The sequence below is a fragment of the Nerophis ophidion genome, linkage group LG19 (assembly GCF_033978795.1).
Source record: "Nerophis ophidion isolate RoL-2023_Sa linkage group LG19, RoL_Noph_v1.0, whole genome shotgun sequence".
In the NCBI taxonomy this organism is placed as follows: Eukaryota; Metazoa; Chordata; class Actinopteri; order Syngnathiformes; family Syngnathidae; genus Nerophis; species Nerophis ophidion.
Window position 1 is genome coordinate 14,507,270 of NC_084629.1, and position 26,625 is coordinate 14,533,894.

The following is a 26,625-nucleotide window of genomic DNA, read 5'->3' on the forward strand; positions in this document are numbered from 1 at the left end:
TGGTCAATTGTATGTAATATGTACTGAACTGTACAATCTACTAATAAAGGTTTCAATTAATCAATCCCTACCCCTGAATTATCAATCAATCAATGATTTTACTATAGCCCTAAATCACTAGTGTCTCAAAGGGCTGCACAAACCACAACACAACCCCCCCGTAGGGGACCGAAAGCAATGGATGTCGAGTGGGTCTAACATGATACTGTGAAAGCTCAATCCATAGTGGATCCAACACAGCCGTGAGAGTCCAGTCCAAAGTGGAGCCAACAGGAAACCATCCCAAGCGGCGGCGATCTCAATGATTGGTCAAAAGGCAATCACATGACCTCAGGGCGCCATGACTGTTACTAACCTTGAGCTAATGCTATGTGTTTAAGCGGATTTCTGGTTACTTTTTTGAAATGTATAAATGCCCTGCTGTGCAGAATGGGTCTGCTCCACCCGCGAGAATTGTGGAAAGCTATTACATCGCTTTCTCCTCAACCCGAAAAGAAGACAAGTTTGAGAAGTGAAGGTTGGCGAACAACACTGGAGAGGCACCAATTACAGGGTCTTGTGCGAAGTAAACACACGACACAACGTCTGCGTTTTGCTCAGGAGAGAACACACATAAGCCAATACAAATAATAAAAGAAATTAACTAATTTAAGAGCTAGTTTGACAAAAAAAGACCGTCTTTGAATCTCAGTAAAATGAAAATAATGCAATTCGGTAACAGAAGAGATATTCAAACACAAATACAAATAGACGGACATTGAAAGAGTAAAATAAACCAAATTTTGGGTGTAACTATAGATGATAACTGAACTTATGTCAATAATGAATAAAACAAAATATGTTCTGGACCACATTTCACTCCATATTCTCCATATTCCTGCTCGCCAGTGTTGCCGTATCTGAGTTATTGCGCAGCAATTGGGGGAAATAACATTGCTTTCGGTCCCCATATGTGGTCCTCTCCAAGGTTTCTCATAGTCATCATGGTCGACGTCCCACTGTGGTGAGTTTTTCCTTGCCCTTATGTGGGCCCTACCGAGGATGCCGTTGTGGTTTGTGCAGCCCTTTGATGCACTTGTGATCCAGGGCTATATAAATAAACTGATTGATTGAGGCCTCGAATCAACGAAGCCAGAGAACAACACAACTTCCTTTACGGCAGGTGGCAGTGTCGCGAATACCAAACAATCTGTTGTCCAATCAGAGCGTTGATGCAGATAATGGGCGGGGACTACTTTGACTGTTTGGCCGACGTCTCGCCGACAGCGGCCAATGAGAAGGAGCTGGAGCCAGACACCGCCAAGATCAGATTGGGAGTCCCGCTGCAGCAGCGAGGCTAGCGGCGAGAGTACACACAAGCCGCTAACGTCACCTGCTAACTTGTGGAGCCGGTAAGCCTTGTTATTTATCAGTATGTGGAAACGTATATATTTTTTTGTGTCGCCTCTTAAACAGAACACCACTGGTGGAGCCTTGTTTATTCCATTAAGGAGTCAAACAAAAACAGCTGAGCGGGTTGAAGTTGTTGAGCTAACTCCGGTGACAGCTGTGCGTTAGCTCGGCCGCTAGCCTGCTTGCTACTTAGCCGGTCGGCTAACAAAGCAGCGGCGCTGCTACCAAACACCGCTAATCAACCCCCCTTCCCGTCCCCATCATCCAGTGCTGTTGCCACACTCTTCAAACTGGTTGCTCACTCACCCTTGAGCGGATTGACGTAACTCCTAACTTCACTCGCAAAACCACTTAATGAGGCAACAACCCCTTCCTGCAAGATACACACATGTAGGTCACGGAACGCTGAATTAACAATATTACGCGTATTAAGTACAACTTATACTATTAGTATATATTTGGTGTTTGCGTCAAACGTAACATCAACAAGCAGCGATGGCCGAGTTAAGTCAATTGTGTGTCAATATAAATATTTCAACTTGTGAAGTTGCGTTTAAAAACCGTCCACAACTTTTACGAATATATATATATAAACAAAGCTACCAACGTAAGTCGAGCGTAACGGCGAAAATTGTTGAAGTAGTTTGACTTTGCTCTGTATGTTTCCTGTTTGCTAAAGGATTTAGACCTCCTCTTCCTCCGCTCTCTAACGCCAACAACAACAGCCGTCGAAGAATCAGCAATAGTGTCCTCGTAAGTGCACATCATCTCTCCCGCAGCTTCTCTTTCAAACGCAGTTACGTGCCCACGCCGGTGTCGGACGGTGGTCTCCGGGTAGGTCAAGAAGAAACAACGGGGCGATCATTTTGGCCAAGATTGGCTTTCAAAGCGTGCATTAGCTTGCCGAGCTAGCAGCAGCGGGCTGTGCGTGCAGGCACGGCGGGGTTAGCGCTATTGGTTAGCTAGCCGCGCCTCAACAAAAGAGTTGCTATCGTTTCCATCACTTTCTGCCAAGTCCAGCCTTTATTGCTCCTATTACGCGCTTGTGGTGTGCTTGCGGCCTTGTGTGAAGTTTGCATGTGTGCTTTTTTTTTTTTTGGGTATCGCTTATGACCTGTAGCAGAAGTTCGCCTATGTCTCTCTCCTCCTTTCTCCTGACGTACCTGAATTAGGCCTTGTGCGCTTTACACCATAAAAAGTTCCATTGACCGGAAAACTAGACCCCCACCTTTCTAAATATGCGTGTTTAAAGGCCTACTGAAATGAGATTTTCTGATTTAAATGGGGATAGCAGGTCCATTCTATGTGTCATACATGATCATTTCGCGATATTGCCATATTTTTGCTGAAAGGATTTAGTAGAGAACATCTATGATAAGGTTCGCAACTTTTGGTGCTAACAGAAAAGCCCTGCCTTTACGGGAAGTCGCAGACGATGGCGTCACATGTTGATGGCTCCTCACATATTCACATTGTTTCTAATGGGAGCCTCCAACAAAAAGAGCTATTCGGACCGAGAAATCGACAATTTCCCCAGTAATTTGAGCGAGGATGAAAGATTCGTGTTTGAGGATATTGATAGCGACGGACTAGAAAAAAAGAAAAACGCGATTGCATTGGGACGGATTCATATGTTTTCAGGCACATTTACTAGGGTAATTCTGGAAAATTCCTTATCTTTCTATTGTGTTGCTAGTGTTTTAGTGAGTTTGACAGTACCTGATAGTCGGAGGTGTGTCTCGAGGGGTGTCTTGACGCCAATGTCTCAGCGAAGTCGATGGCAGCTTTATGGACGGGGCAAGCTCAGCTGGTCTCCGTTAAGAAGCGACTTTTTACCTCAATTTTCTCACCGAAACCTGCTGGTTGACATTCGGTCGGGATCCATGTTCGCTTGACCGCACTCTGATCCATAGTAAGGTTTCACCTCCAGGAATTTTAAACAAGGAATTACCATGTGTTTGTGTGGCTAAAGGCTAAAGCTTCCCAACTCCATCTTTCTACTTTGACTTCTCCACTATTGATTGAACAAATTGCAAAAGATTCAGCAACACAGATCTCCTAAATACTGTGTAATTATGCTGTTGAAGCAGACGACTTTTAGCTGTGTGTGTGCACAGCGCTCATATTTCTTAACAGCCCGTGACGTCACACGTACACATCATTACGCGATGTTTTCAAGCAAAAACTCCCGGGAAATTTAAAATTGCAATTTAGTAAACTTAAAAGGCCGTATTGGCATGTGTTGCAATGTTAATATTTCATCATTGATATATATAAACTATCAGACTGCGTGGTGGGTAGTAGTGGGTTTCAGTAGGCCTATAATCAATCAATCTAATAGACTGGACAAGCTGGTAGAGAAGGCCAGTAACGTGGTGGGAGTGGAGCTGGACTCTCTGGCGGTGGTGTCAGAGAGTAGAAGTCTAGCAAAACTCCTAGCCATTATGGACAACACCTCCCACCCACTACACTCGGACCTTGCTGAGAGAATGAGCACATTCAGAGGAAGGCTCAGACTCCCAAAATGCAACACGAACGACACAGGAGGTCCTTCATACCGACAGCCATCAGACTGTGTAATGCATATGTTCCTTCTTGACTGCACTTAAATGTAGAATATATTTATATCATTCATATATTATTTATATAGTATATGTCATATATTATTATTATTGTTTATTGTGAGCAAACTGTGGTGCTGAATTTCCCCCAGGGATCAATAAAGTACTTTCTATTCTATTCTATTAATTTATATAGTCCTTAATCACAAGTGTCTCAAAGTGCTGCACAAGCCACAACAACATCCTTGGCTCAGATCCCACATCAGGGCAAGAAAAAAACTCAACCCAATGGGATACGATGACAAACCTTGAGGGTACCGCAAATATGGGACCCTACCCTCCTGTGCGGCCGGTGCAATGGACATCGAGTGGATGTAGTCAATAGTGTGAGAGTCCAGTCCGTAGTGGGGCCAGCAGGAGATCATCTTGAGTGGAGACCGGTCAACAGTGCAGAGACGTCCCCAACTGATGCACAGATGAGTGGTCCACCCCGGGTCCCGACTTAGAACAGCTAGCAGTTCATCTGTGGTCACCTAACTGCTCCCCTCTCCTCCCAGGGGGTGATCAAGGGTGATGGGTCAAATGCAGAGAATAATTTCGCCACACCAAGAGTGTGTGTGACAATCATTGGTACGTTAACTTTAATAACCTCTCCACGCAGGAGAGCGGGCCAGAGCAGAAAAGAGACAGCAGATCAACTGGCATAAAAGGGGGGTCTATTTAAAGGCGAGAGTATACAAATGAGTTATAAGATGGGATTTAAATGCTTCTATTGAGGTAGCATCTTTAACTGTTACCGAGAGGGCATTCCAGAGTACTGGAGCCCGAACAGAAAACACTCTATATCCCGCAGATTTCTTGCCGGGACATATGCTACAATACAATTAGCAAGATAGGATGGAGCTAGACCGTTTAGTATTTTATACGTAGTAAAACTTTGACGTCGCATCTTAAGTGCACAGGAAGCCAGTGCAGGTGAGCCAGTATAGGTGTAATATAATCAAACTTTCTTGTTCTTGTCAAAAGTTTAGTCTAGTTAATAGTCATTGTGCTGTTAACAATTCACTTTGTGCACCACATGGGACAAAAATTTACACAAGCAGTTGTATGAACACAATGTAACTAAGTTATGACCATACTTTTTACAATGTATATTTTTAACTAGTATGACAATAACTATTTTGTATCTGTCTTTTATGGATTCCAAGATATCTAATCAACTGTATGTTTTCTCTTTCTAAAGGTCTGACTAGTGACACACAAGATAAATAGACCTTTCCAACAAAGGCTCAACCTTCTCGGTCCTTTGGGATCATGGCTAAAGATGTAATGGACTCGACACGTTTAGGAAAATACGACTTCCTTTTTGCATCATTTAATTGTGTTTTTCCTGTCCATCGCAGGCCAGTCTAATAGAAACGAATGGAGAGCTGAAGGTTTTCATTGATCAGAATCTGAGCCCCAGTAATAAAGGTAATAGTAGCAGCTAATACCGTATGTGTCATGGGGGTACTTCGGTATTTTCGTAATCCAGAAGTTTGACTAAGACATAATCGTTCAACAACCCGCAATTTTCTGCAAAAGAAAAATGTAGGCCGAAATGTTTTTTCAGGGACCCTAAAAGAGTAACACAAAGCACATTTTACAGATAATAATTATAATGCAAAATACATCATTAAACATAACAAAACATTTCAATTTTATTTGGAATTTGTTAAAATCATAAGCTCACATTTTTGTTCAAATGATTAAACAACCAAAAGAAGTGGGAAGAAGCAGAGCTTGTCTGGTCCCATCCATGTGCCATCAGGTGCATCTTAAAGTGAGTCAATTGAACCCCATGTAAGCAAGCACTTAGCGACAGAAGCCAGGAAAAACTCTCCATTAGGGAAGAAACCTTGGACAGAACCCAGGCTCTGTCGGGTGGCCGTCTGTCTCAACCAGTCTAGTAGCTAGATACATAAAATAATTGAAGTTCATAAGGAGTATGATAAATCAGAGCCCACAATTAGCATCTGATAGTAAAACTATACACTTCAGTTGTTCTGTTTTTAATTTTTTTCACAGTTTAATTCCACATACAGATGTGTAGATTTTCCATTCAGTTTATTCCCAAGATTATATTTTGGATTTGTTCAGAAATACTGTTGCACATTTCTGGGCAACCCACTATTTGTCATGTACATGATTTTTGCAGTTAGGAATCTTATAAGATGGATAAACCGTAACCTCATGTTCATCTTTATTGAGGACTCTTTTTGGTAAGGACTACCGCAGTAACCAGGTTCATTGCGACATTTGCTTCGCCATCTCGTGATGGGCAGTCGAGGAACCTGTATTTTTGTCTTCAATCTAAATTATAACAATTAGCTGAGAAAATAACTGCACTGGGGCCCTCATAAACCCAGGTACTACCATTTTGTAAAAAATAGACTTCAGAAGTTGATCAAAAGCTAGAAATGTTTATTTTTGTTTGTTTGACTTTCCGACCTCACATTTGAAAAGTGCATTTGAACGCTGCACAAAGCAAATTACTTCAAGATGATGAAATTCAGCTGCACACACAAAGTTTGGAATTAAAAAAACAATTCCTAAGAATTAAAACCCTCGTTTGGATTCCTGGGAATCATTTGTCAGTTTTGTTAATGTTTTCTTTATTGTTTCCTGTGGGCGCACGCAAGGTGCAGAAGCGGCACGAATGCTGGAGATTTATATTTTCAGAAAAGATAATAGTGCAATTTGATATACTTGTAAAATGGATATTTCATCAAAGGGAGGGAACACTACCAGAAACATTAGCACACACAGAATGTGATAACTTTTAATGAATTAGAAATTTTTTTAACCACTCTGACCAGGTAGTGAATCTTTACCGGCAGCCACATCAGCATGTCTTTTGCTGTTAATACTGCAGATAACTAACAGTATTATGTTAGCGCCTCATAGTAAACCCTGCTATTATTAACTGTTACCATGAAATTAATTTGTGCATCACATGTCAAGACAGCATCTGAATGACTCCGAAGGTGCACACCTCCTACACAGGAGGTTTTCTCCACAGCGAGACACCACAATTAGTCAGCAAAATTGCGCATTTTTCCTGAAAAACCTTGTGCTTATTTTTCTGCATAATAATGTTTAATATTCATAGCTGATGGTGGTAGAATTGCACAATGCCCTGTTCTGTTGGATTTGACTTGTTTGTATTTATCACAGTAATTCAGTTTCAAAATGCTAGAAATAATGCGTGGCATATGACCGTATCAAACTAGATCTCTAGTATTCCCGTCTGTAGTTTTTTTTCTGGTGCTATTAATTGGGCTGGTCTGAGAAGTAAACTATACTTCTCATAATCCCTTGCACAATGTTGACAAGCAAAGAGGATAAATTCCTGCAAAGTTTAAAAAATAATTAGGACACATTTTGGTTTTACGATGAACACAAAAACAGAAGACATTATGTTGGGGTCTCTCTTTGGTCAGATGAATGAGCAGACAAGCAGTTATGTTCTTTTGGTCTAAATCTTCCTGTGGAAGAGCGGGCATTAAAAAAACCCACTGCGTACACCGCAAAGTCTACAACGAGCAATATGATTCTTTACACTTAAAAATAACTGTTTAGTGATATGATTTGAGCATTATGTTTGTGTTTAGTGACAGTACGTGTGTTTATCCTTAACATTCTTATACCACTTCATTTTACACACCTTAGTATTTTTACCAAGTTAATTTTTTCAGATAACACATTGTGGCTATAAAGGGGAACTGCACTTTTTTGGGGAACTGCTTATTATTCACAATCCCTATGTAAGACCAGAACGCACGTTTTTTTATTTTTATTTGCTATGCATTCTAATTCGTAAACAGCAATTATTAGTGAATCTAATTGGAGTACTCTTATTGTGCCAATAAAGCCCTTTAAAAACATCCAAAAACCGCCAGCAATACTCCATTTACAAGTGTTGACCTGAATATTAACAAAGTATGAGTGATATTATTATTGTAAGAATTAACACCAGGTAACTACTTTTTTCTGGCTCTGTGATCACATAGAGGTAAATACCTTATGCAGCTATTGACATACTTAGCCGGTGAGCTGCTGCATCACCTCTGAGCTGTTGAACGTTAATTCAATGTTAAACATGCCTCACACTTTTATCGACGGTGTTGGTCATAAACTGTGAAGTTGGTGAACTTTGCATTCAACTTAAACCTGTAATTGGTGGAAAAGACACAAATAGATGCTTTTTTTATTTTTCCAACTTGCGTGAGGAATATGATTAACTATTCATTTAAATGGGAAAATATAAACATCCCATCAATCGACATCACATTGAGAGCAGAGAAAGAAGGTACAGTAAGTGTTTGTTTAATGTTCGTAGTTTGTATTTCTCTGTGCGACAAATTTACTTACACAAAAAATAGATGTGCGAATATGGATTTCAACATTTTCATTCCCATTTTGCTCCTAAAATAAATCATAAGTGGATCGAATAGAGTAAGATTTGGGGAAAATAAACTGTTGTCAACAGACCATGCTCGCGTTATATCAACCATTTCCACGTCTGCTCAGCGCAGACATCACATGTATACAGCATTGCCAGTCTTGACTATACAGGTGCTGGTCATATTATTAGAATATCATGAAAAAGTTGATTTATTTCATTAATTCCATTTAGAAAGTCAAACTTGTAGAATGTATACATTCATTCCAAACAGACTGATACATTTCAAGTGTTTTTTGCCAAAAAGGAGATGATTATAGCTGACAACCAATGAAAACCCTAAATTCAACATCTCAGAAAATTAGAATATGGTGAAAAGGTCAGATATTGAAGACACCTGGTGCCACACTCTAATTAGCTAACTCAAAACACCTGGAAAAGCCTTTAAATGGTCTCTTGTTTTGATTCTGTATGACACACAATCATGGGGAAGACTGCTGACTTGATAACTGTCCAAAAGATGACCATTGATACTTTAAAGAAGGAGGGCAAGACACAAAAGGTCATTGCCAAAGAGGTTGGATGTTCCCAGAGCTCTGTGTCCAAGCACATTAATAGAGAGGCGAAGGGAAGACAAAGATGTGGTAGAAAAAAGTGTACAAGCAAGAGGGATAACCGCACCCTGGAGAGGATTGTCAAACAAAACCGATTAAAAATGTGGAGGAGATCCACTCTAAAAATGTGGAGGAGATCCACAAAGAGTGGACTGCAGCTGGAGTCAGTGCTTCAAGAACCACCACGCACCGACGTATGCAAGTTATGGGCTTCAGCTGTCGCATTCCTTGTGTAAAGCCACTCTTGAATAAGCGACAACGTCAAAAGCGTCTCGCCTGGGCTCAAGACAAAAAGGACTGGACTGCTGCTGAGTGGTCCAAAGTTATGTTTTCAGATGAAAGTAAATTTTGTATCTCCTTTGGAAATCAAGGTCCCAGTGTCTGGAGGAAAACAAGAGAGGCACAGAATCCACGTTTCCTTAAGTCCAGTGTCAAATTTCCACAATCGGTAATGGTCTTGGGTGCCATGTCATTTGCTGGTGTTGGTCCACTGTGTTTCCTGAGGTCTAGGGTCAATGCAGCAGTCTACCGGGAAGTTTTAGAACACTTTATGCTGCCTGCCGCGGACCAATTTTATGGAGGTGAAGATTTCATTTTCCAACATGACTTGGCACCTGCACACAGTGCCAAATCTACCAGTACCTGGTTTAAGGACCATGGTATCCCTGTTCTTGAATGGCCTGCAAACTCACCTGACCTTAACCCCGTAGAAAACCTATGGGGTGTTGTGAAGCGGAAGTTGGGAGATGCCAGACCCAACAATGCTGAAGAGCTGAAGGCCACTGTTAAAGCAACCTGGGCTCTCATAACACCTGAGTGCAACAGACTGGTTGACTCCATGCCACGCCGTATTGCTGCATTAATTCAGGCAAAAGGAGCTGCAACTAAGTATTGATTGCCGTACATGCTGAAACTTTCCATGTTCCTACTTTTCAGTTGGCCCACATTTCTAAAAAATGATTTTTGGTACTAGTCGTAACTAATATTCTAATTTTCTGAGATACTGAATTTTTGATTTTCAGTAATTGTCAGTACTAATCATCAAAATTTAAAGAAACATTTCAAATATATCACTATTTGTGTAATGAATTGATATAATATGTAAGTTTCACGTTCTGAATATAATTACTGAAATAAATAAACTTTTTCATGATATTCTAATAATATGAACAGCACCTGTATGTAAAAAATCCAATAAACAAATGTTAAAAAAATATGTACATTAAATTACACGAAAATTCTTACATTGAATTAGTTTCAAAAGCTCTTCAAATCCACTAGCTGCTAAAAAAAAGAATCAGCTGAATAGACTGTCTAATATATTTTTCTTATGACCGTCCAAAATGTTGATACACACACATAGGATGAAGAATTCTCGTCTGTCCATCTTCTGTGCAGCATAAGCACGGATCCTGCAGCCGTGTCGAACTGTCATTTTGCACACGTGCTAAATAAAACAAAATAGTGCGAGCAAAAAGCTGATGAGTGTTGATAAATAACATTGCGTGTGCTAAATGATTATATTTGCATCTTCTCCCAATATTATGGATGTTTTGACAATTACCACATATTTTGCATATTAATAAAGATAGACTAAAAAGTTAATCGCACGCCCTATTATGCTTGTCACTTGGCTTCTAAATCCTGTAGCTGATTGTCCGCATATTCAGGGAAAAAAATATAAGCTTCTGGATCATTTGTCCCAAAGTAGTAGTCGTCTCCCTTGAAACTTATTTGTTGTCTGCCATGTTTTTTGTTCACTTTCAACTGAAACATGTTAAGGTTTGACTTTGGAATTTTAATTTGGGATATCGTCTTCCTTGCATTGCGTGAGACAACAACTTTACTAGTGTTTTCTCTTTTTTTATGCCGCCACAGGAGGGAGTGCAACGCGTACAAATGTGTTAAAACATAGAAGTTTCCTGTGTTGTAGTGTCCTGGTGCACAGTGCATTTATGCAACTTTTGTCGGAGCTTAGACAACATGGGGCAGTGACAACTAACCACTTGTGTCCTGTCAGGTGTCCTGTCTTTGGTCGCTGTCCAGCCTGCAACTGCCCCCTTGGCCAAACAGCTCCTACCCAAAACACTTGGGCCATCCAATGTGAATATTGCTGCACACATGCAACATATACCACACATGGTAAGTTGTGCATCTACACACGGCAACATTACATTAAATGACCTGGGGAAATTTGCCATGTTGCCATTGTTTAGAGGTGTAAAAACACATGTATGTGACATGTTAATAGTCAGTGACCCATAGAAGCATTTATGCACATATCTCCTCGCCGGCTTGCTCTGCTTTGTATCTTACTCCTGTATAAGCCCCCCATTATCATTGTAAGGGTGACCTGGCTACTGAAGAGTAGCTGAAGACGGGCACTTGATCCTAAGCCTATCAATTCTACCGTCAGCAGGATTACATCCATCATCCCATTACATACATGGAATATTTACATCAGCTTAGATATCACCTTACAGATGCCATTACCATGCCTCATTTATCACAATGTGTACTCAGTTTATTTCTCATTATCGTGCACCGTCTTAAAACTTAGTGATTTTGCTAAGTTTTGACCTTCAGCAGTTTTGCAGTACCAGAGAAACCAACACAATCCTTCAGTAACTCAGTGGTAGAATTTTACTACGTCACATAATTGTCTGGCAAGTGCATAAAGACATCAAGGCCATGTCGACACGAACATGGAGAGTTTCAAAAACACATATTTGGGGTTAAAACAATCTGCATCTACACAAGTGTAGTTTCAAAACTGTCTATGTCTACACACCAACGCATACACGTGCTGTCATGCACATTTTGTCCAATCAGAAACCTGAAAATAGCAATAGCTGACTTGGTGGAATTACACCTCCTATTATGTTATTTTGATCGACTTTAGACATAAAATGACTTGCACAATATCTTTAAAACCAGACTGGGAACATTATTAAAGAGCAAATGCACGCCTGTGCTGCTGAAACCCAACACTCATAGAAATATAACATGTTTAGCAACATGGTGATGTATTACGTGTCTAGTGAAGTGTGCATTATTTTTTAAATCAGCCACACTAACCAATCAATCATCAATGTTTACTTATGTAGCCCTAAATCACTAGTGTCTCAAAGGGCCAAAGAAACCTTTTTGCATGTTTAATTGCCTATATAAAACACACGGACGAGCCTGTGCCGCTGCAAAACTCTAATGGAATTATAAAGCCTTTAATCAGTGATATAGTGATATGGTAGTGAAGTGAATTATTTTTATATAGCGCTTTTCTCTATTGACTCAAATCGTTTAATATGTGAAACCCAATATCTAAGTTACATTTAAACCAGTGTGGATGGCACTGGGAGCAGGTGGGTGAAGTGTCTTGCCAAAGGACACAACGGCAGTGACTAAGATGGCGGAAGCGGGAATCGAACTTTGAACCCTTAAGTTGTGGACACGGCTACTCTACCAACCGAGCTATTCCGCCCCGTCAGGTGTCCTGTACATGCGTAATGAAGTGTATATTGTCTCTAACATCAGTACATACTACAAGGAAGATGCCCTATTGTTTTTATTTAGTTGCTTGGTCGATTTTTACGTGCAAGCACGGTCACGCCCAGCTCCATCTACAATAAATGGAAGCAAGACACGTAATTTAACTTAATTAATTGTTAAACAAAGACTAAAAACATAAATAATATTGCATCTTTCCTAAGACACAGAGCAAAAATTCTTGGTTTTCAAAGTTGTCCCATCAGGTGGAGGTTACACAGCAATCGTATCCAAAACAGCTGACTGTCATTAGCGCCGGTGGGACTGTCTCAAAGCCCATTTTGATGTGTTTTTTTTAATTAATGTTGAGTGAAAAGTATAGCATGTTTACGTTCAATCATTAATTCATCTTGTAGTGTGTTTAAAGGCAGCAAAGCAGTGTTGTTGAGCTTGGAAGTGACAGCGCACAACCTTGATGTCATCTCAAGTCTTCGTTTGGGCCATGTACACACATATGCTAAGCAGAGGGTTTTGGATCTCTACACTTTGGCCAGCGTTTGTAAAAGTATGCGTTTTAAAAGACAATAGTATGCGTCTGCATGTGGATAAGAGGCCTAAACGCAGAGATAAGTATGTGTTTATTAAGTATCTGTGTTCCTGTGGACATGTTCTTGTTTTTACATTTTAATATTAGGCCATGTCCACACAAACACAGATACTTAATAAAAGAATACTTATCTCTGCGTTTAGGCCTGTTCTTGTTTTTACATTTTGATATTAGGCCAAGTATGGTGATTATTAAACCCCGTTTACACTGCACACCACATCTGATTTTTTTGCCGTCAAGTGACTCAAACGCTCCAAAGTGCAATAAATTTGATCTTTTGGCATCAGATTCAGGCCACATCAGGAGGTAATCTTGAATCCGATTGGAATCGTATCTTTTCAAATGTGACTTATGTCTTAACGCAATGCGACCCGTATGTGACTTCTTCGTCAGCTTTGGGTGAGCTAAGTCACTCATGAGCGCAGGGAAAGACTGAGTCGCCAGTGGAAGTGGATATTTAAGACGAGCAAATTTTCGTTGCATCATGTGTCAATAGTCTGCAAATAATAGGCTACATTGAATATATGAAAATATATTTCTTTCCTTTTCTTTTCATAGTTTATTTCGAACATGAGCACATTTACAACACAATACATCACACAGTTTCATATTAGCTTACATCGCATCATGGAGTAGGAGTAGGAAGAAGCAAAACTTATTTAATCCTACCCCTATTTAGATTCAGAAGAAATAACGAAGGACTGGAATTGACGCTGTGGCGCATTTACTTACATTTCAGTTGAAAAATAAATTTCCGCTGATGCAGATGTCTCCTTTACTTATCAGCCATTAAAATATTAGAATCCTCCCAATTATATTACACTATGTAGATCCTTTCTTACATTATATTACTTTCATTTACCTTCACTTAAACACTCACTTTTATTTTATTTTGTAGTAGTTGCGACTTCCTCACGGTCAGCTTCCTTTGTTTTCACCTCATCACAGTGCGCATGCAAATGACTTCGAGGCCACGTCGGGGACTGTGCGCATTTACACTGGAATCTGACAAAAAAAATCACATTTTACGTGCAGTGTAAACAGCCAGCGTGGAAAAAAAATCAGATATAAAAGAAAACAGATGCGGGCTACTTTGACGTGCATTGTAAACGTAGTCTTCTTGTACCTTTCGCGTTTGAACCGATAAAGGACCAATTCCTGGTACCTTTTGTATGGGTATCTAACCGTAGACATTTTTGGTACTTAAGCCTGTGTTCATGTGGTAATGAAACAAATGAGTACATTTAATGCTGCAATGATAACGAGAACGGTGCTGTCCTGTTATGTATGTAACACTAACCCCTGACCGCAACGATATGAAAATGTTATATCATGATTATTGTGACCAAAATTAGCATGGTAATCATTACTATCACCGTATTGTTGAATGTGCCAAAAAATTACTTGTACACACAAAGATTTTTTTTTAATTTGTTCTAGCTTCTTGGGAGCCATATTATTTGTATTTGCATGTTTAATTATATGTATCTTCTTTTGTTTTAATTTGTAAAGATTTGTTTTTCAACAATGAAGGCCAAATGTGTGTTTTGCGCTTCACTTTTGGTTAATGTGACGTGTTGAATTCCTCCGAGTATACTTCGTTCAAAAAGAGCACAGCCTGTAGGTTAAATGTACACAACTATATATCTTAGTTGTTCAGAAAGCAATGTTTATTTTGGGATATGTTAATAGAAAACAGGTTTGTGTGTCTTGTTTTTGTGTTAGTATTTAAAGGGGACCTATGATGTATTTAGTCTTTTCTTACTTTAAGCGTTACAAAGTTGGATACTTGTGTATAACAATTGCTGTGGCCGGGTAAGTCTATATAATGTTTATGAAGTTTATTATTGAACATGTCTGGAAAAAAATAGCGGTGACGACTTCCATATATATAATTTAATAGTGTACTTTTTCTAAAGATAAATTAGGATACTTTTGGAGAGGGTGGGGCATGGTTTCATTTGCAATTTGGGAGTGCCTCTTCAATATAACATCTTGCAGACAGACTCAAAAAATGGGTTATAAAAGTGACTTTGCAGTAAAATGTATACTGAATTTACACCAAAGAATATCAAATGTATTATTTAGACCACAAGAAAGTGTTTTAAATGCAGATTAAAATCATCATGGGTTCCTCCAAGCGAGCTAGCGCTAGCCAGCTTATGACATTTGTGCAGTTATCAATGAAAGTTTTACAGTAATTTTTATTGAAAACCTTTAGAATTATTACTTTTTATTGTTACTGTGTGTCATTTGCCAGAATGCATTTGTTTCAGTTTGTCCTCGTGTGTTGCCAAAGTCAGGAATTAGTCTTTTGTCATTGCGTTGGATGTGCCAGTAAGTGGAGCCAACTTGCCCTGGTTATAGAGGCTTTCTGAGAGACGGAGAGATCGCACAATTGTTTAAAAAAAAAAAAAAGATTTTGTGCTGCCCTACTTTTTTTTTTTTTTTTTACCCTTTTCTGCTATATATTTTTTAAGTTTCCTTGCGGTTTTTACGAATTTCCTTTTGGCGTTTATTCCTTTTTTGACAAAGTTTAACAGACAGACCAATCAAAACACAATAACTGTGTTGAAGAGAAACAATAATTTTATAAATAAAACATACAAACAAGGAAATTCCCAGCAGCTATGCTGCAAGTGCAAACTACCGCTTGTTTTCTCTGGGTTACGTGTTCAGGCAGATGTGTGTAATGGAGCCTTAAACTAGGGAGAAAATCAATCCCACCTCAGTCTACTCTACATTTGTTATTATTCATATAAACTAAGAATAAAAAATATATGAGAGTAATAGGAACTGCTATTTTTTTCAGGTGATTGGAACACCTCAGAGAGCGACGGTATCCAATACTATACTGGTCAATAGTCCACACACGCCCAACTCCCAGTTCCTCACGCAATCTCAAACTTCGGACGCCTCCCCTTGGTCGTCAGGGTAAGTTGACTGAAACGCAGACATTTGTGAGTTTTCTGCAGAACATAGCCTGGGTTTTGAGAACTTTGCCTTAAGTATTGAGATTAACACAGCTTTTTGCTCTGTGTTTGCAGTAAACGTGGCAAGAAAGGGGAGAAGAATGGGAAAGGGTTGAGGCATTTCTCCATGAAAGTGTGCGAGAAGGTGCAGAAAAAGGGAGTCACAACTTACAATGAAGTGGCAGACGAACTGGTGGCAGAATTCAGCTCAGGCGACAACCACATGTCACCAAATGACTCAGTAAATGTTACAGATTACGACCTAATTCTCTCAGAAGGATTCTAAGTTGTTGTGGCTAAAATTTTATGTATTTTTTTTCTAGCATGTGTATGACCAGAAGAACATTCGGCGGCGTGTGTACGACGCCCTCAACGTCCTCATGGCCATGAACATAATCTCCAAAGAAAAGAAAGAAATCAAGTGGATCGGCCTGCCCACTAACTCTGCACAGGAGTGCCAAAACCTTGAGGTAAAATCATTGTTGAAAACAATTGCCTGGCGTTCCTTCTGTCAGCCCTTTGTTTGGTAAGCATGTTTTTTTCTGGATGGTAGGTGGAGCGGCAGAAGCGGCTAGAGAGGATAAAACAGAAACAATCCCAGCTTCAGGAGCTCATACTACAGGTGGGTCATGATGGACAAATTTATTTTTTTCTGTTTAGTTTGTTTGGCTTCCAAATTTAGGGGAAAATTCTTGTCTTGTAGCAAATAGCGTTCAAAAACCTGGTGCAAAGGAACAAACAGAGCGAGCAGCAAGCAAACAGACCTCCACCCCCCAATTCCATCATCCACCTCCCCTTCATCATTGTCAACACAAGCAAGAAAACTGTCATCGACTGCAGCATCTCCAATGACAAGTAGGTTGTTGTGCTCACCCCTGTCTGTTGGTCATGTTTTAACGCTAATAAACAGTCGACAAAAAGTTCCCACTTTGCTTGAAGACATTTAATACTAAACATAGGAACTGTCCTATTTTTTATAAGATGTGACCATGTGTTAGTAGCACTGTCAGTCAAAACTGGTACGGGAGTTTGGTACACGCGACATTTCATTGTTGTGCTTCTTTGGCAGGTTCGAGTATTTGTTCAACTTTGACAGCATGTTTGAGATCCACGATGACATTGAGGTGCTAAAGCGTATGGGCATGGCTTGTGGTTTGGAGGTGGGCAAGTGCTCTCCGGATGATTTAAAGGTGGCACGCAGCCTGGTGCCAAAAGCTCTGGAGCCCTATGTTGTTGGTCAGTGTCTGTCATTGCTATTGCTAATGTGTCAACTGCACACTTTGAACTCGCACAATAACTTTCTCTGGTTTCTCCAGAGATGTCGAAGGGTCCCATCAGTAACGTCTACATCACTGGAGCGTCGTCTGCTAATGGAGCCCGTTACACAAACAGGTGAGACACATTTTTTTAACAATCAGGCTGTCAAACAAGTAAAGCGTAACGTCTGTTTGGCTATAGGATGCAGTTGTTCAACTGTATCATTGTTTAGTTAGCCACAGTTTAACCAAAAATAGTATTTGATATAACAAATGTTTTATTGGTGGTGTCATACTGCTGCATATAATCCCACTTTAACATAAGAACAACTATGATCCACATGAACAAATACTAAATAAGGCCAAAATGATGTTAACGACAGATACGTGCATTTTTGTTGCGTTCTGCTTAAGGCTGGGCGATATGGACTAAAACTGATACTGTGATATTTTTAGTTTGAATACCAGTATTCAATATATATAGTTGTATATTTAAAAAAAACATTTGATGTGCTTAATATTGCCCTGGTGTTTTATGGCTAGATATCTGTGTTGAGAGCACTCAGATTATTTTGTTGTAAGTAGTAATGTAATAATGATACATTTTAGTTGGTATAGCGCTTTTCTGAGCACTCAAAGACGCTTTACAGGATAAAAAAAATTAAAATATAAAACAGTTTAAAGTAATAATATAAAATACAGGAAATATAAAAGCAGTACATTGTAAAATACATAATAATACAGGACAATTACAAGACAGGACATTACAAGACACAGAACACTAATCACAGGTTAAAAGCAGATCTGAAGAGGTGTGTTTTGAGAAGGCTTTTGAAGGTGGGAAGGTCTGTGCAGTCACGGATGCTTTTGGGAAGAGTGGTCCAGAGGGTGGGAGCAGCGATGGAGAAGGATCAATCACCCAGGTCCGGAGCTTGGTTCTGGGTGGTGGGGAGAGGAGGTTGCGTGAAGGGGTATGGCGGTAAAGGAGGTTGGTGAGGTAGGAAGGGGCCTGGTCATGGAGGGCTTTGTGGGTGAGGAGGAGGATTTCAAAGTGGATCCGGTGAGGAACGGGGAGCCAGTGGAGTTTCTGGAGGACTGGGGTGATGTGCTCACGGGAGCAGGTATGGGTGAGCAGGGGGGCGGCAGAGTCTTGAATGTATTGGAGTTTATTAAGAATTTTGCAAGATGAGCCATAAAGGACGCTGTTACAGTAATCAAGTCTGGAGGGGATGAAGGCATGGATCAGGGTTTCAGCGGCAGAGAAGGAGAGGGATGTACGGAGACGGGCAATATCTTTGAGGTGGAAGAAAGCCGTTCTTGTGATGTGGTTGACATGGTGTTGAAAAGAGAGGTTATTGTCCAGAATGACTCCAAGGTTGCGGATGTGAGATGATGGGGACAGAGTGGAGTTGTCGACAGAGAGGTGGAAGTTGTGAGCAGTTTTGGTGAGGGATTTGGGGCCGATGATTAGCATGTCAGATTTGTCACAGTTGAGTTTGAGGAAGTTGGAGTGCATCCAAAATTTGATTTCAGTGAGGCAGTCGGTCAGGGTGGAGAGAGTTATGGAGGAGATGTATTTAGTGGAGATGTATAGCTGGACATCATCCGCGTAGCAGTGGAATTGGAGGTGATGGCGGCGGATGATGTTATCGAGGGGGAGCATGTACAGGATGAGGAGAAGTGGCTTAAGCACCGAACCCTGGGGGACACCTTGTGACCGAGGGGCAGTGGAGGAGGTACAGTTGTTTATACTGATGTATTGCTTTCTGTTAGTAATGTGGTGTTTATTCTTTAAAAAGTAACAAGTTGGCTATTACTATGTCAAATCAATTTTCGTTCATTTTGTTTAGGAATGTTAGGTATATGTCCTCACGCTTGGGCTCGGGATAGATGGAGCTTCTAGTTACTTATTACTGTGAAAACCACTGGCTTTTCAATTTAAACAATTTTTTTAGCCACCCAGCAGCTACACTACAATACCTTAGTCTGCAAAGACTAGATAGAGGCACTTTTAAACTGAGTTGTTAAATATTTGACACACCTAGCAAGCAGCAGCGAGAAGCTATTGTTAGCTTCTGTGCTAAGTCGCTAAGAGAAATGAACAATATAAACACAGGAGATTAGCGATAAAGTCGCTACAAGAAGAACTATAGGTTCTAAAGCAAGTTGGTGTGGGTGTAAATAAAGCTGTAGTCACTCACAAAAAGCCAAATGCAGTCACTGACCAAAGCATTATATCACACTGGAGTTGAGAAGTCGGCACCGCGCAGCATGCTTTTTTAAAAGTTTGCACAGCGCGTCATTTCTGTTTTAGTGTAAAAGATGTCAATCACTTACTACTTAATAGGGCTGGGCGTTATGGCTGAAAGCTTTATCACATTATACTGTAAGTGTTTTACAGCAGTAGATAACGATGATTATTTATATTTTTATGATTTATCGAAAACAAGGCCTAGTAGTAAAATATATTAAATATATGTTAAGCATTTTTTTTTTTCAAATGTGCCCTTCATCAAATTATAATCCTTACAGCTATCAAGGCAGAAAAAAAAATGTAAACACAACCAATGTAAACAAATTTATAAAATCCCATTAAACACATAGCAATAACCTCTTTAAAATTAATATTAAAACATTTAGGAATGCATAAGAAATACTAAGTGTTCTTACGTCTTAAATGGGCTGGACAATATGGCTGAAAACCGGATCACAATATAAGTGTTTTAAATCCATAGATACTGTTAGTAATTAGGAGTATAAAAATTAATCTGTACAAATTTTAAACCGATAATTTTAGAGAAATTAATACATCGTTTGGCGGGCCTCCGATTTGATCTCTATCTGGTATGGACTGGTCGATGTCCGGTTGGAAAGTCATGAATTGGTTGATTGGAACTCAAATATAGCCCCTCTAATCTTGCCAGACTTCTGTGATGTCTTAATACGAGACTAACGTTCATGTTCGTGACTGACAACATGGCAGACAGCACCGATAGTTTTGCAAACCGCACCTTAAATTGGAGTGTTTAATCTCGTTATATGCAAATATAATGACAATAAAGTCCATTCTATTCTATTCTAAACGATGCACCCCCTTATATTAAATCTAAAGTAGGTTAAATGTTTGGATATTTTAAAAATAATGGTCAGTTGGAATAAAGTATTTGTAATGTTTGGAAAGCAGCGCTAAATTAGCAGCAGCACGACTAATCTAAGCACCCACTTGTTGTGATGGCATGAAGACACTCAAGCCGGCGATGAGGGAGCTAGGGATGCGTCATGCTAATGTTAGCAGAGCTACCAACTGCAAGACAAGGACACCGATTTGATAGACTTGCAGCCCTAACAAAGCTATAATTCTACGAAGTAATCATAGCATCTATTATACTGTTCTTTGTGCTAAAGATAAAGACCTAGCTACACACTAACTAGCAGAATGGCATTTTGAAAAGAATGTGAGTTTTTTCATTAAATCTGCTGTTTAGTTTACTTTGTGGCACTTAATTGTAACTAGATAGATAGATAGAACTTTATTGATTCCTTCAACAGAGTTCCCTCAGGAAAATTTTAATTCCAGCAGCAGTGTACAGAATTGCGATCGAATTTAAAAAAGTGACAAGTAATTATGGGGGTATGAATGGAAACAAAATAGAATAACACAACTTGCACTTATGTTACTATGGTGTAATAACACCTCAGCGTAATTCGCAGCTTGCTTTTCTCTGTGTTTAATTGTTGCTACCTGAGCAAAAAACCTGGTAGCTTTTCGAAAAGGGTTTTGTTTACAGCTTCTTTTCGCAAAGTTTATGGAATGCAATGCCTTAAAGTTGATAGTTCTATTTGCTCATAATTAGACCCGCTAGACATCCATTGCTTTCGGTCCCCTAGGTGGTTGCCCTTATATGCGGTCCTCTCCAAGGTTTCTCATAGTCATCATTGTCACTGTCACCGACGTCCCACTGGGTGTGAGTTTTTCCTTGCCTTTATGTGGGCTCTGTACCAAGGATGTCGCTGTGGTTTGTGCAGCCCTTTGAGACACTTGTGATTTAGGGCTATATAAATAAACGTTGATTATTTGATTGATAATTAGTACAGTAACCACCTGTTTTGTCTGTGTATTTAAAGAATAAACAGATAACCTGTTCTGACATGATACATTTTTTTTTTCACCATGCAGAGCGTCCATCTGCATTGAATTGTATCGCATCAAATCGTAATGTTTTAAAATGTATTGTTACATTGTTTACATGTAGGAGAAACCCTGGGTGAAGCTGTAGTTTCATTTGCGGTTAAATTTTATTGACACTTTACTTAAACATGTTACTTATTACTAATTTAGTTTATTTTAGCACTACAACATTTTATATTATTCATCAGTGATTTGAGTTCCTTCTTATGCAGTATATTTGGTTAATACATATTTTTTTAATCAGCCTGACCTAAGCCTAAGGTTAATGTGTTGAATAAATAATGGTTGTGATTAACACATGGTTACATATACTTTGACAAAGTTGTAACCTGTAGATAGGTTAGATATAATAATAGAGTATGATTACAATCAAGAGTAAGATTACTACTTCAGTTTTAGTGGGCCCTGAGTCCCTCTGCAGTGGAAAAGTTGGGCCCCAAGGTCAAAAAGGTTAAAACACCTGCTCTAGGAGATGCTGTATTTTTCAATCGCTGGGTGTGCCATCTCCTTGAATAAGTGCAGCATGAAGTGTTACCTTTACTGATTAGATAGTACTTTATTAGTCTTCGTTAAATTTGATTAAGGTTTAAATCTTTTGACATTTCTCATGTTTCTTCCCTCCCGCCCCCCAAAAATGTTGCCTAAAATATATTTTAACTATTTGACACTAGTTATGAGCACCTTGTTATTTTTCCTCTATTGTAGTGATGGTGGCCCTGACGGCACCATGGCCTCCAGCTCTAACGACTCCCACTACAGCGGCTCCCGTGTGGAGACCCCGGTGTCTTACATGGGCGATGACGACGACGAAGATGAGTACGACGAGAACGATGACGAAGATTAACCTGTCTGCACCTCACCATTCCAATAAGCACAGTTTCTCAAATCGCCGCCACCTTGGGAACGAAGTCCTGCTTCCCCCGTTTCTCTCTCTCTCTCTCTCCCACACCCGACCCCTTCCCCCACGGCTTTTTTTTTGTCTGGCTTTCTCAGGGTTGGAGATGAGTATAGAAAGAATGGGGTGTGCTTGTCTGCCCCCTTTCTCCAAAATCACTTGTACACGCACCGCAGCTTTGAAGGTTTCGTTATGGGAACTGTAACACCTGGCCTCACCTCAAAACTGAAGTCTGAGTGTGTTTAAGTCATTGTTCAATAAGCCATCCCACAAAAACAAAAAAAAACCCTACTGCTGTTGGAGAATTGAAAAAAAAGTTTTGCAATATGTTACCGTTCCTGCGAGCAAAAGGCTGATCTACAATGTTCAAAGACGGCCAAAGTGTCTGCTTGAACTTGCTGCCATGACTTCTCAGTGGCATCCTATGATGCAGCCCCATCATGTGTGTGGATTCCTTTTCTTTGGTTCTGGGCAATAGTTTGGAATGATTATTCCATTCCTCATTCTGTTGGGCTGGCTGGCTTCCTTCTGTTTTGTTGGCAGCTGCTTTCCTTATCTTATTTGCTAGTTTCTTCTTCTTATTTTTTTTTTTTGTATCTTTTTGTTTCTTTTCTTCCATGCCAGAGTTGAATTCTCATTCAGCACCCTGCCTAACACATTGGTAGTGTTTACACATTTAATGGCACCAGCAAGGTAATGACTTTCATAACCCAGGTTCCTGATAGGTGAATAAGCTTTGTTGATGATTTGAACCCTGTTGATGATTGTAGCTTTATAGTATTCTTTTAGAGGCCAGTGGTAAAGATACTAGACCATCAGACAATATCCATGTGACTAATGTGTGGTTGTGTAGGTCTTTGTGTTCTCTTTTCAAAGATCTCCCTGTTAAAACTGAGCAACACATGTACTGACTTCTTCCAAATACCCTTTTTCTGTAATCTAATATAAGTTTTCAAATTAAATCTAGATTGTTTTAAAAGGTTCTCTAATTGGTCCATGTGAGTCATATTGGGTTCAAATTGTCATATGTTGATCATGTTTTGGAGCAAAGGAGTGGAATTAGTTCTTAAGTGCAACCAGTAAAGGTGCTGTCTGGATCTTTACCACGACTAAATGTTTGAAAATTGGCTTGCATTTAACTTACTCCACAAGTCATTTTCTTTTTCTCAAGCTATTTTATTAGATTTTTTTTTTTTATATAGGGCCACTTCCATAAGTTGCAAATTAAAAATAAGTGTGATAGTAAACATCCATCAGAACAGGAAATAGAAGTAAATGTGTGAGAGGGAAGTGTCTGGCTGCTCAGCTAAATCAATCAATCAATCAATGTTTACTTATATAGCCCTAAATCACTAGTGTCTCAAAGGGCTGCACAAACCACAACATAAACCACTACGACATCCTTGGTATATGACCGATGCAATCTAGCGAAATATTAGTAATGGATCAATGATACGGAAGCATCAATGAAAGAACTGATACTTTATCCCTTTGCACCCCGATGTGTGTATCAGTTTAAGAAAAAAAAAATGTGACCAATAGAACTTTCATTTGACTGAAGCACCAAACCGTGTTTTCCAGGAAGTGCTTCTTCCTGCTCACAAGTGACTGTTTTTACTGGAATAAATCCGATGAGTGGCATACCGTGTTCGACATCAGGCTTTAACTACTGCAATGACCTAACTGCAAGTGGCTAATGTTTTTCTTCTTTTTCTCGCCGCGTCTTCAAAATCAGAATGGTTGAACTTTAGGTCATTGGCCCGCTGGCCAATCAAAAGAAAAGGCAAGTTTGCGCGTTGCAGCCGAACAAGTCAGTGTGCTAATCTCATTAGGCTTCTCTTAGAAGTCCACTTGTAACAGTAAATATACATGAATATAAATGTTTCATCCTCTCATATTATACAATTACCAGTGCATTAGCTTAAAATATTTTTTGTACAAATTGATGGATAACCTGACTTAAAATCAAAAGTCAGGGTGACAGTTTTTTATTTTGACTTGGGGGGGGCCAAATTTAAAGAATAAAATGTGTCTGGGGGCCGGTATATCTTTTTTTAGGAACTCTTAATACAAAACCTCACAATGTCTGATTGAATGCTAAAAACGTTATGACAGACCACCTTAAAAAAACAGAATGGAATTTAATTTTTTTTCCTGAATGAGACACCCAGGCTGTACATGAACATAAAGAATGTAGGATTGACATTATTTACTATGAACGATAAAACTTGGAATATTGACAACATATGAACATCACAGCCCCTCTAGATCAACATATTTTACAATCAAGCGAAATGCTCCAAAATTGCAACAAACACAGTGAAATATGAATGTGAAAGGTAAAAAAACAACACCTACAGTCTGATACATCACTAAGCTTTAGAACTTTGTTGTAAAAATCCCCTTCCGCGTCTGTCCCTGACACCTTTTCAGACTGGCCGCTTTAGAAACACTCTGTGGAAACACTCCCCACCCACACCCATAGTAACTAATTAGATTACCATAGTAACTAGTCTATTATGCAAAAGTGCAGATTCTAAACATTGAAATACTTTGAATAATTCAAGATTTACAGTAATTTGAAAACATCACTGCACATCATACTGGTAGCTACAGTTTCCATCTTAAAGATCCAAAACAATTATTTGGGAATGTCCGGCGGGCCAGATTGAAAAGCTTCACGGGCCGCATGTGGCACCCGGGCCTTAATTTTCCCAGGTCTGCTCTACATGCACGTCACCTGGTCTTTAAAGTGCACAATCTACAATTGCAATTCAACCCACAACACAAAAGGGATTGGTTTTGACTTTTTTTTTGTTTTATTTTACTTGAAGGTAGTCTTGCATGAGTTTTATCTAAGATCAAGTTTAGGTAGGACTCAACTTCAGAGCGACTAAAATCTGGTTGTGAAAGTGTCCCCTGGAGCCTCGTGTGGTCGTGTTCCAGCATGCGCTCACACTCATTGTCTGGGGCATCAGGGTGTTAGGGGATTATGGAAAGGTGTTGACTCAGGTGTGTGTGTGTGTGTGTGTGTGTGTGTATGCCGGCAACATTTCTCTCGCGTGCTCCCCCTGTCTCCTCACCCAGCCTTGCCATGTCCCTCCTCTGCGTTGACTGAACGTCAAGAATGGATATCGGGGGGCTGACCACCGTGGTGGCAAATTCCGCCTACATCAACGCCCGCGGGAGCATTGACGGATCCAATTCGGCGGTGACCCGGGACAAGAAGTACCACTCCCGCCTGAAGCTGCCTCACATCACGGTCTGTGAGGAACTGAGGGACACCTTGAATTTGGGCTTTGACGACGTCTGCGTGGAGCAGCCCATCGGCAAACGCCTCTTCAGGGAGTTCCTGGATGCCAACAAAGAGTATCACGGCGCCTGTCGTCTCTGGCGGGACATCGAGGACTATGACCTGGCGGAGGACTCAGACCGAGTCAAGAAGGCCTCCAAGATCGTGCAGCGCTACATGGACCCCTCGGCCAAACACTTTTGCCCGTTCCTCTCTGAGGCCACCATAGCTAGGGTGAAGGAGACCCAGGACGCCGCTGGGGACGACTTGTTCACGGCGACTTTGACCACAACGCTGGACTATTTGCGAGAGGCACCCTACGCTTTCTTCCTGGAGAGCATGTACCTGAAGAGGTTCCTCCAGTGGAAGTGGCTGGAGATGCAACCTATGGACGTGGACTGGTTCCTGGACTTTCGCGTGCTCGGAAAAGGAGGCTTTGGTGAGGTGTCGGCGTGTCAGATGAAAGCCACGGGAAAACTTTACGCCTGTAAGAAACTCAACAAGAAGAGGCTGAAGAAAAGGAAAGGCTATGAGGTAATACCCCCAAGCCCCCGAGTTTTATCTTCTCCTGCAGTGTTGTGAAAAAAAACTTTTTGATCCGTACCTTTTTGAATCTAAGATTAACACTATTTACATCTTATTAAAGAGGCTCATGTTAAATCAACCCTGTGCAACCTTAACTAGACACACTTACTCTTAGGATCCAAAAGGGACCTGTTCAAATAAGTGTCATATGTCAACAATAAATTTTTTTATTTTATTTTCCATGCTTGAAATCCTTTAAAAACTCCAGATCTATCTATTGATAAGAACTTATTTGATGTTTTTATGTTTTATCACCTGTATGTATATATACAAACCCCGTTTCCATATGAGTTGGGAAATTGTGTTAGATGTAAATATAAACGGAATACAAT

The 26,625-nt window shown here is 40.0% G+C and overlaps 2 protein-coding genes across 7 annotated transcripts in view; both read left to right on the forward strand.

Moving 5' to 3' along the window:
- The first annotated feature begins 1,237 nt into the window (after positions 1 to 1,237).
- LOC133538027 (transcription factor Dp-1-like) lies at positions 1,238 to 23,399 on the forward strand. 6 transcript variants are annotated; one of them, XM_061879266.1, is made up of 13 exons: positions 1,244 to 1,391; positions 2,072 to 2,226; positions 5,197 to 5,279; positions 5,357 to 5,426; positions 11,032 to 11,153; positions 15,917 to 16,038; positions 16,152 to 16,317; positions 16,400 to 16,546; positions 16,630 to 16,698; positions 16,780 to 16,931; positions 17,146 to 17,312; positions 17,393 to 17,468; positions 22,227 to 23,399. In XM_061879266.1, the coding sequence occupies exons 3-13, from the start codon at positions 5,268 to 5,270 to the stop codon at positions 22,363 to 22,365; spliced, it is 1,242 nt and encodes a 413-aa protein (XP_061735250.1). In that variant the 5' UTR covers positions 1,244 to 1,391; positions 2,072 to 2,226; positions 5,197 to 5,267; the 3' UTR covers positions 22,366 to 23,399. The 6 variants fall into 6 exon arrangements, with proteins under 6 accessions (XP_061735249.1, XP_061735250.1, XP_061735248.1 ...); XM_061879264.1 differs by having other exon boundaries at positions 2,072 to 2,145; XM_061879265.1 differs by lacking the exon at positions 2,072 to 2,226 and having other exon boundaries at positions 1,238 to 1,391.
- A 1,954-nt stretch (positions 23,400 to 25,353) lies between these two features.
- grk1a (G protein-coupled receptor kinase 1 a) overlaps positions 25,354 to 26,625 on the forward strand; it is an 18,000-nt gene continuing 16,728 nt past the window's right edge. The window contains exon 1 of the mRNA XM_061879263.1: positions 25,354 to 26,242. Coding sequence (XP_061735247.1) covers positions 25,544 to 26,242 — 699 coding nt within the window. The 5' untranslated portion in view covers positions 25,354 to 25,543. The remainder of the gene's footprint in view (positions 26,243 to 26,625) is intronic.

Excerpts from the sequence above, each read along its gene's own strand:
- LOC133538027 (XM_061879265.1), top strand. Across the intron at positions 5,427-11,031 it reads TCTGAGCCCCAGTAATAAAG|GTGTCCTGTCTTTGGTCGCT; the intron begins GTAATAGTAGCA and ends GTGTCCTGTCAG. Across the intron at positions 11,154-15,916 it reads TGCAACATATACCACACATG|GTGATTGGAACACCTCAGAG; the intron begins GTAAGTTGTGCA and ends TATTTTTTTCAG.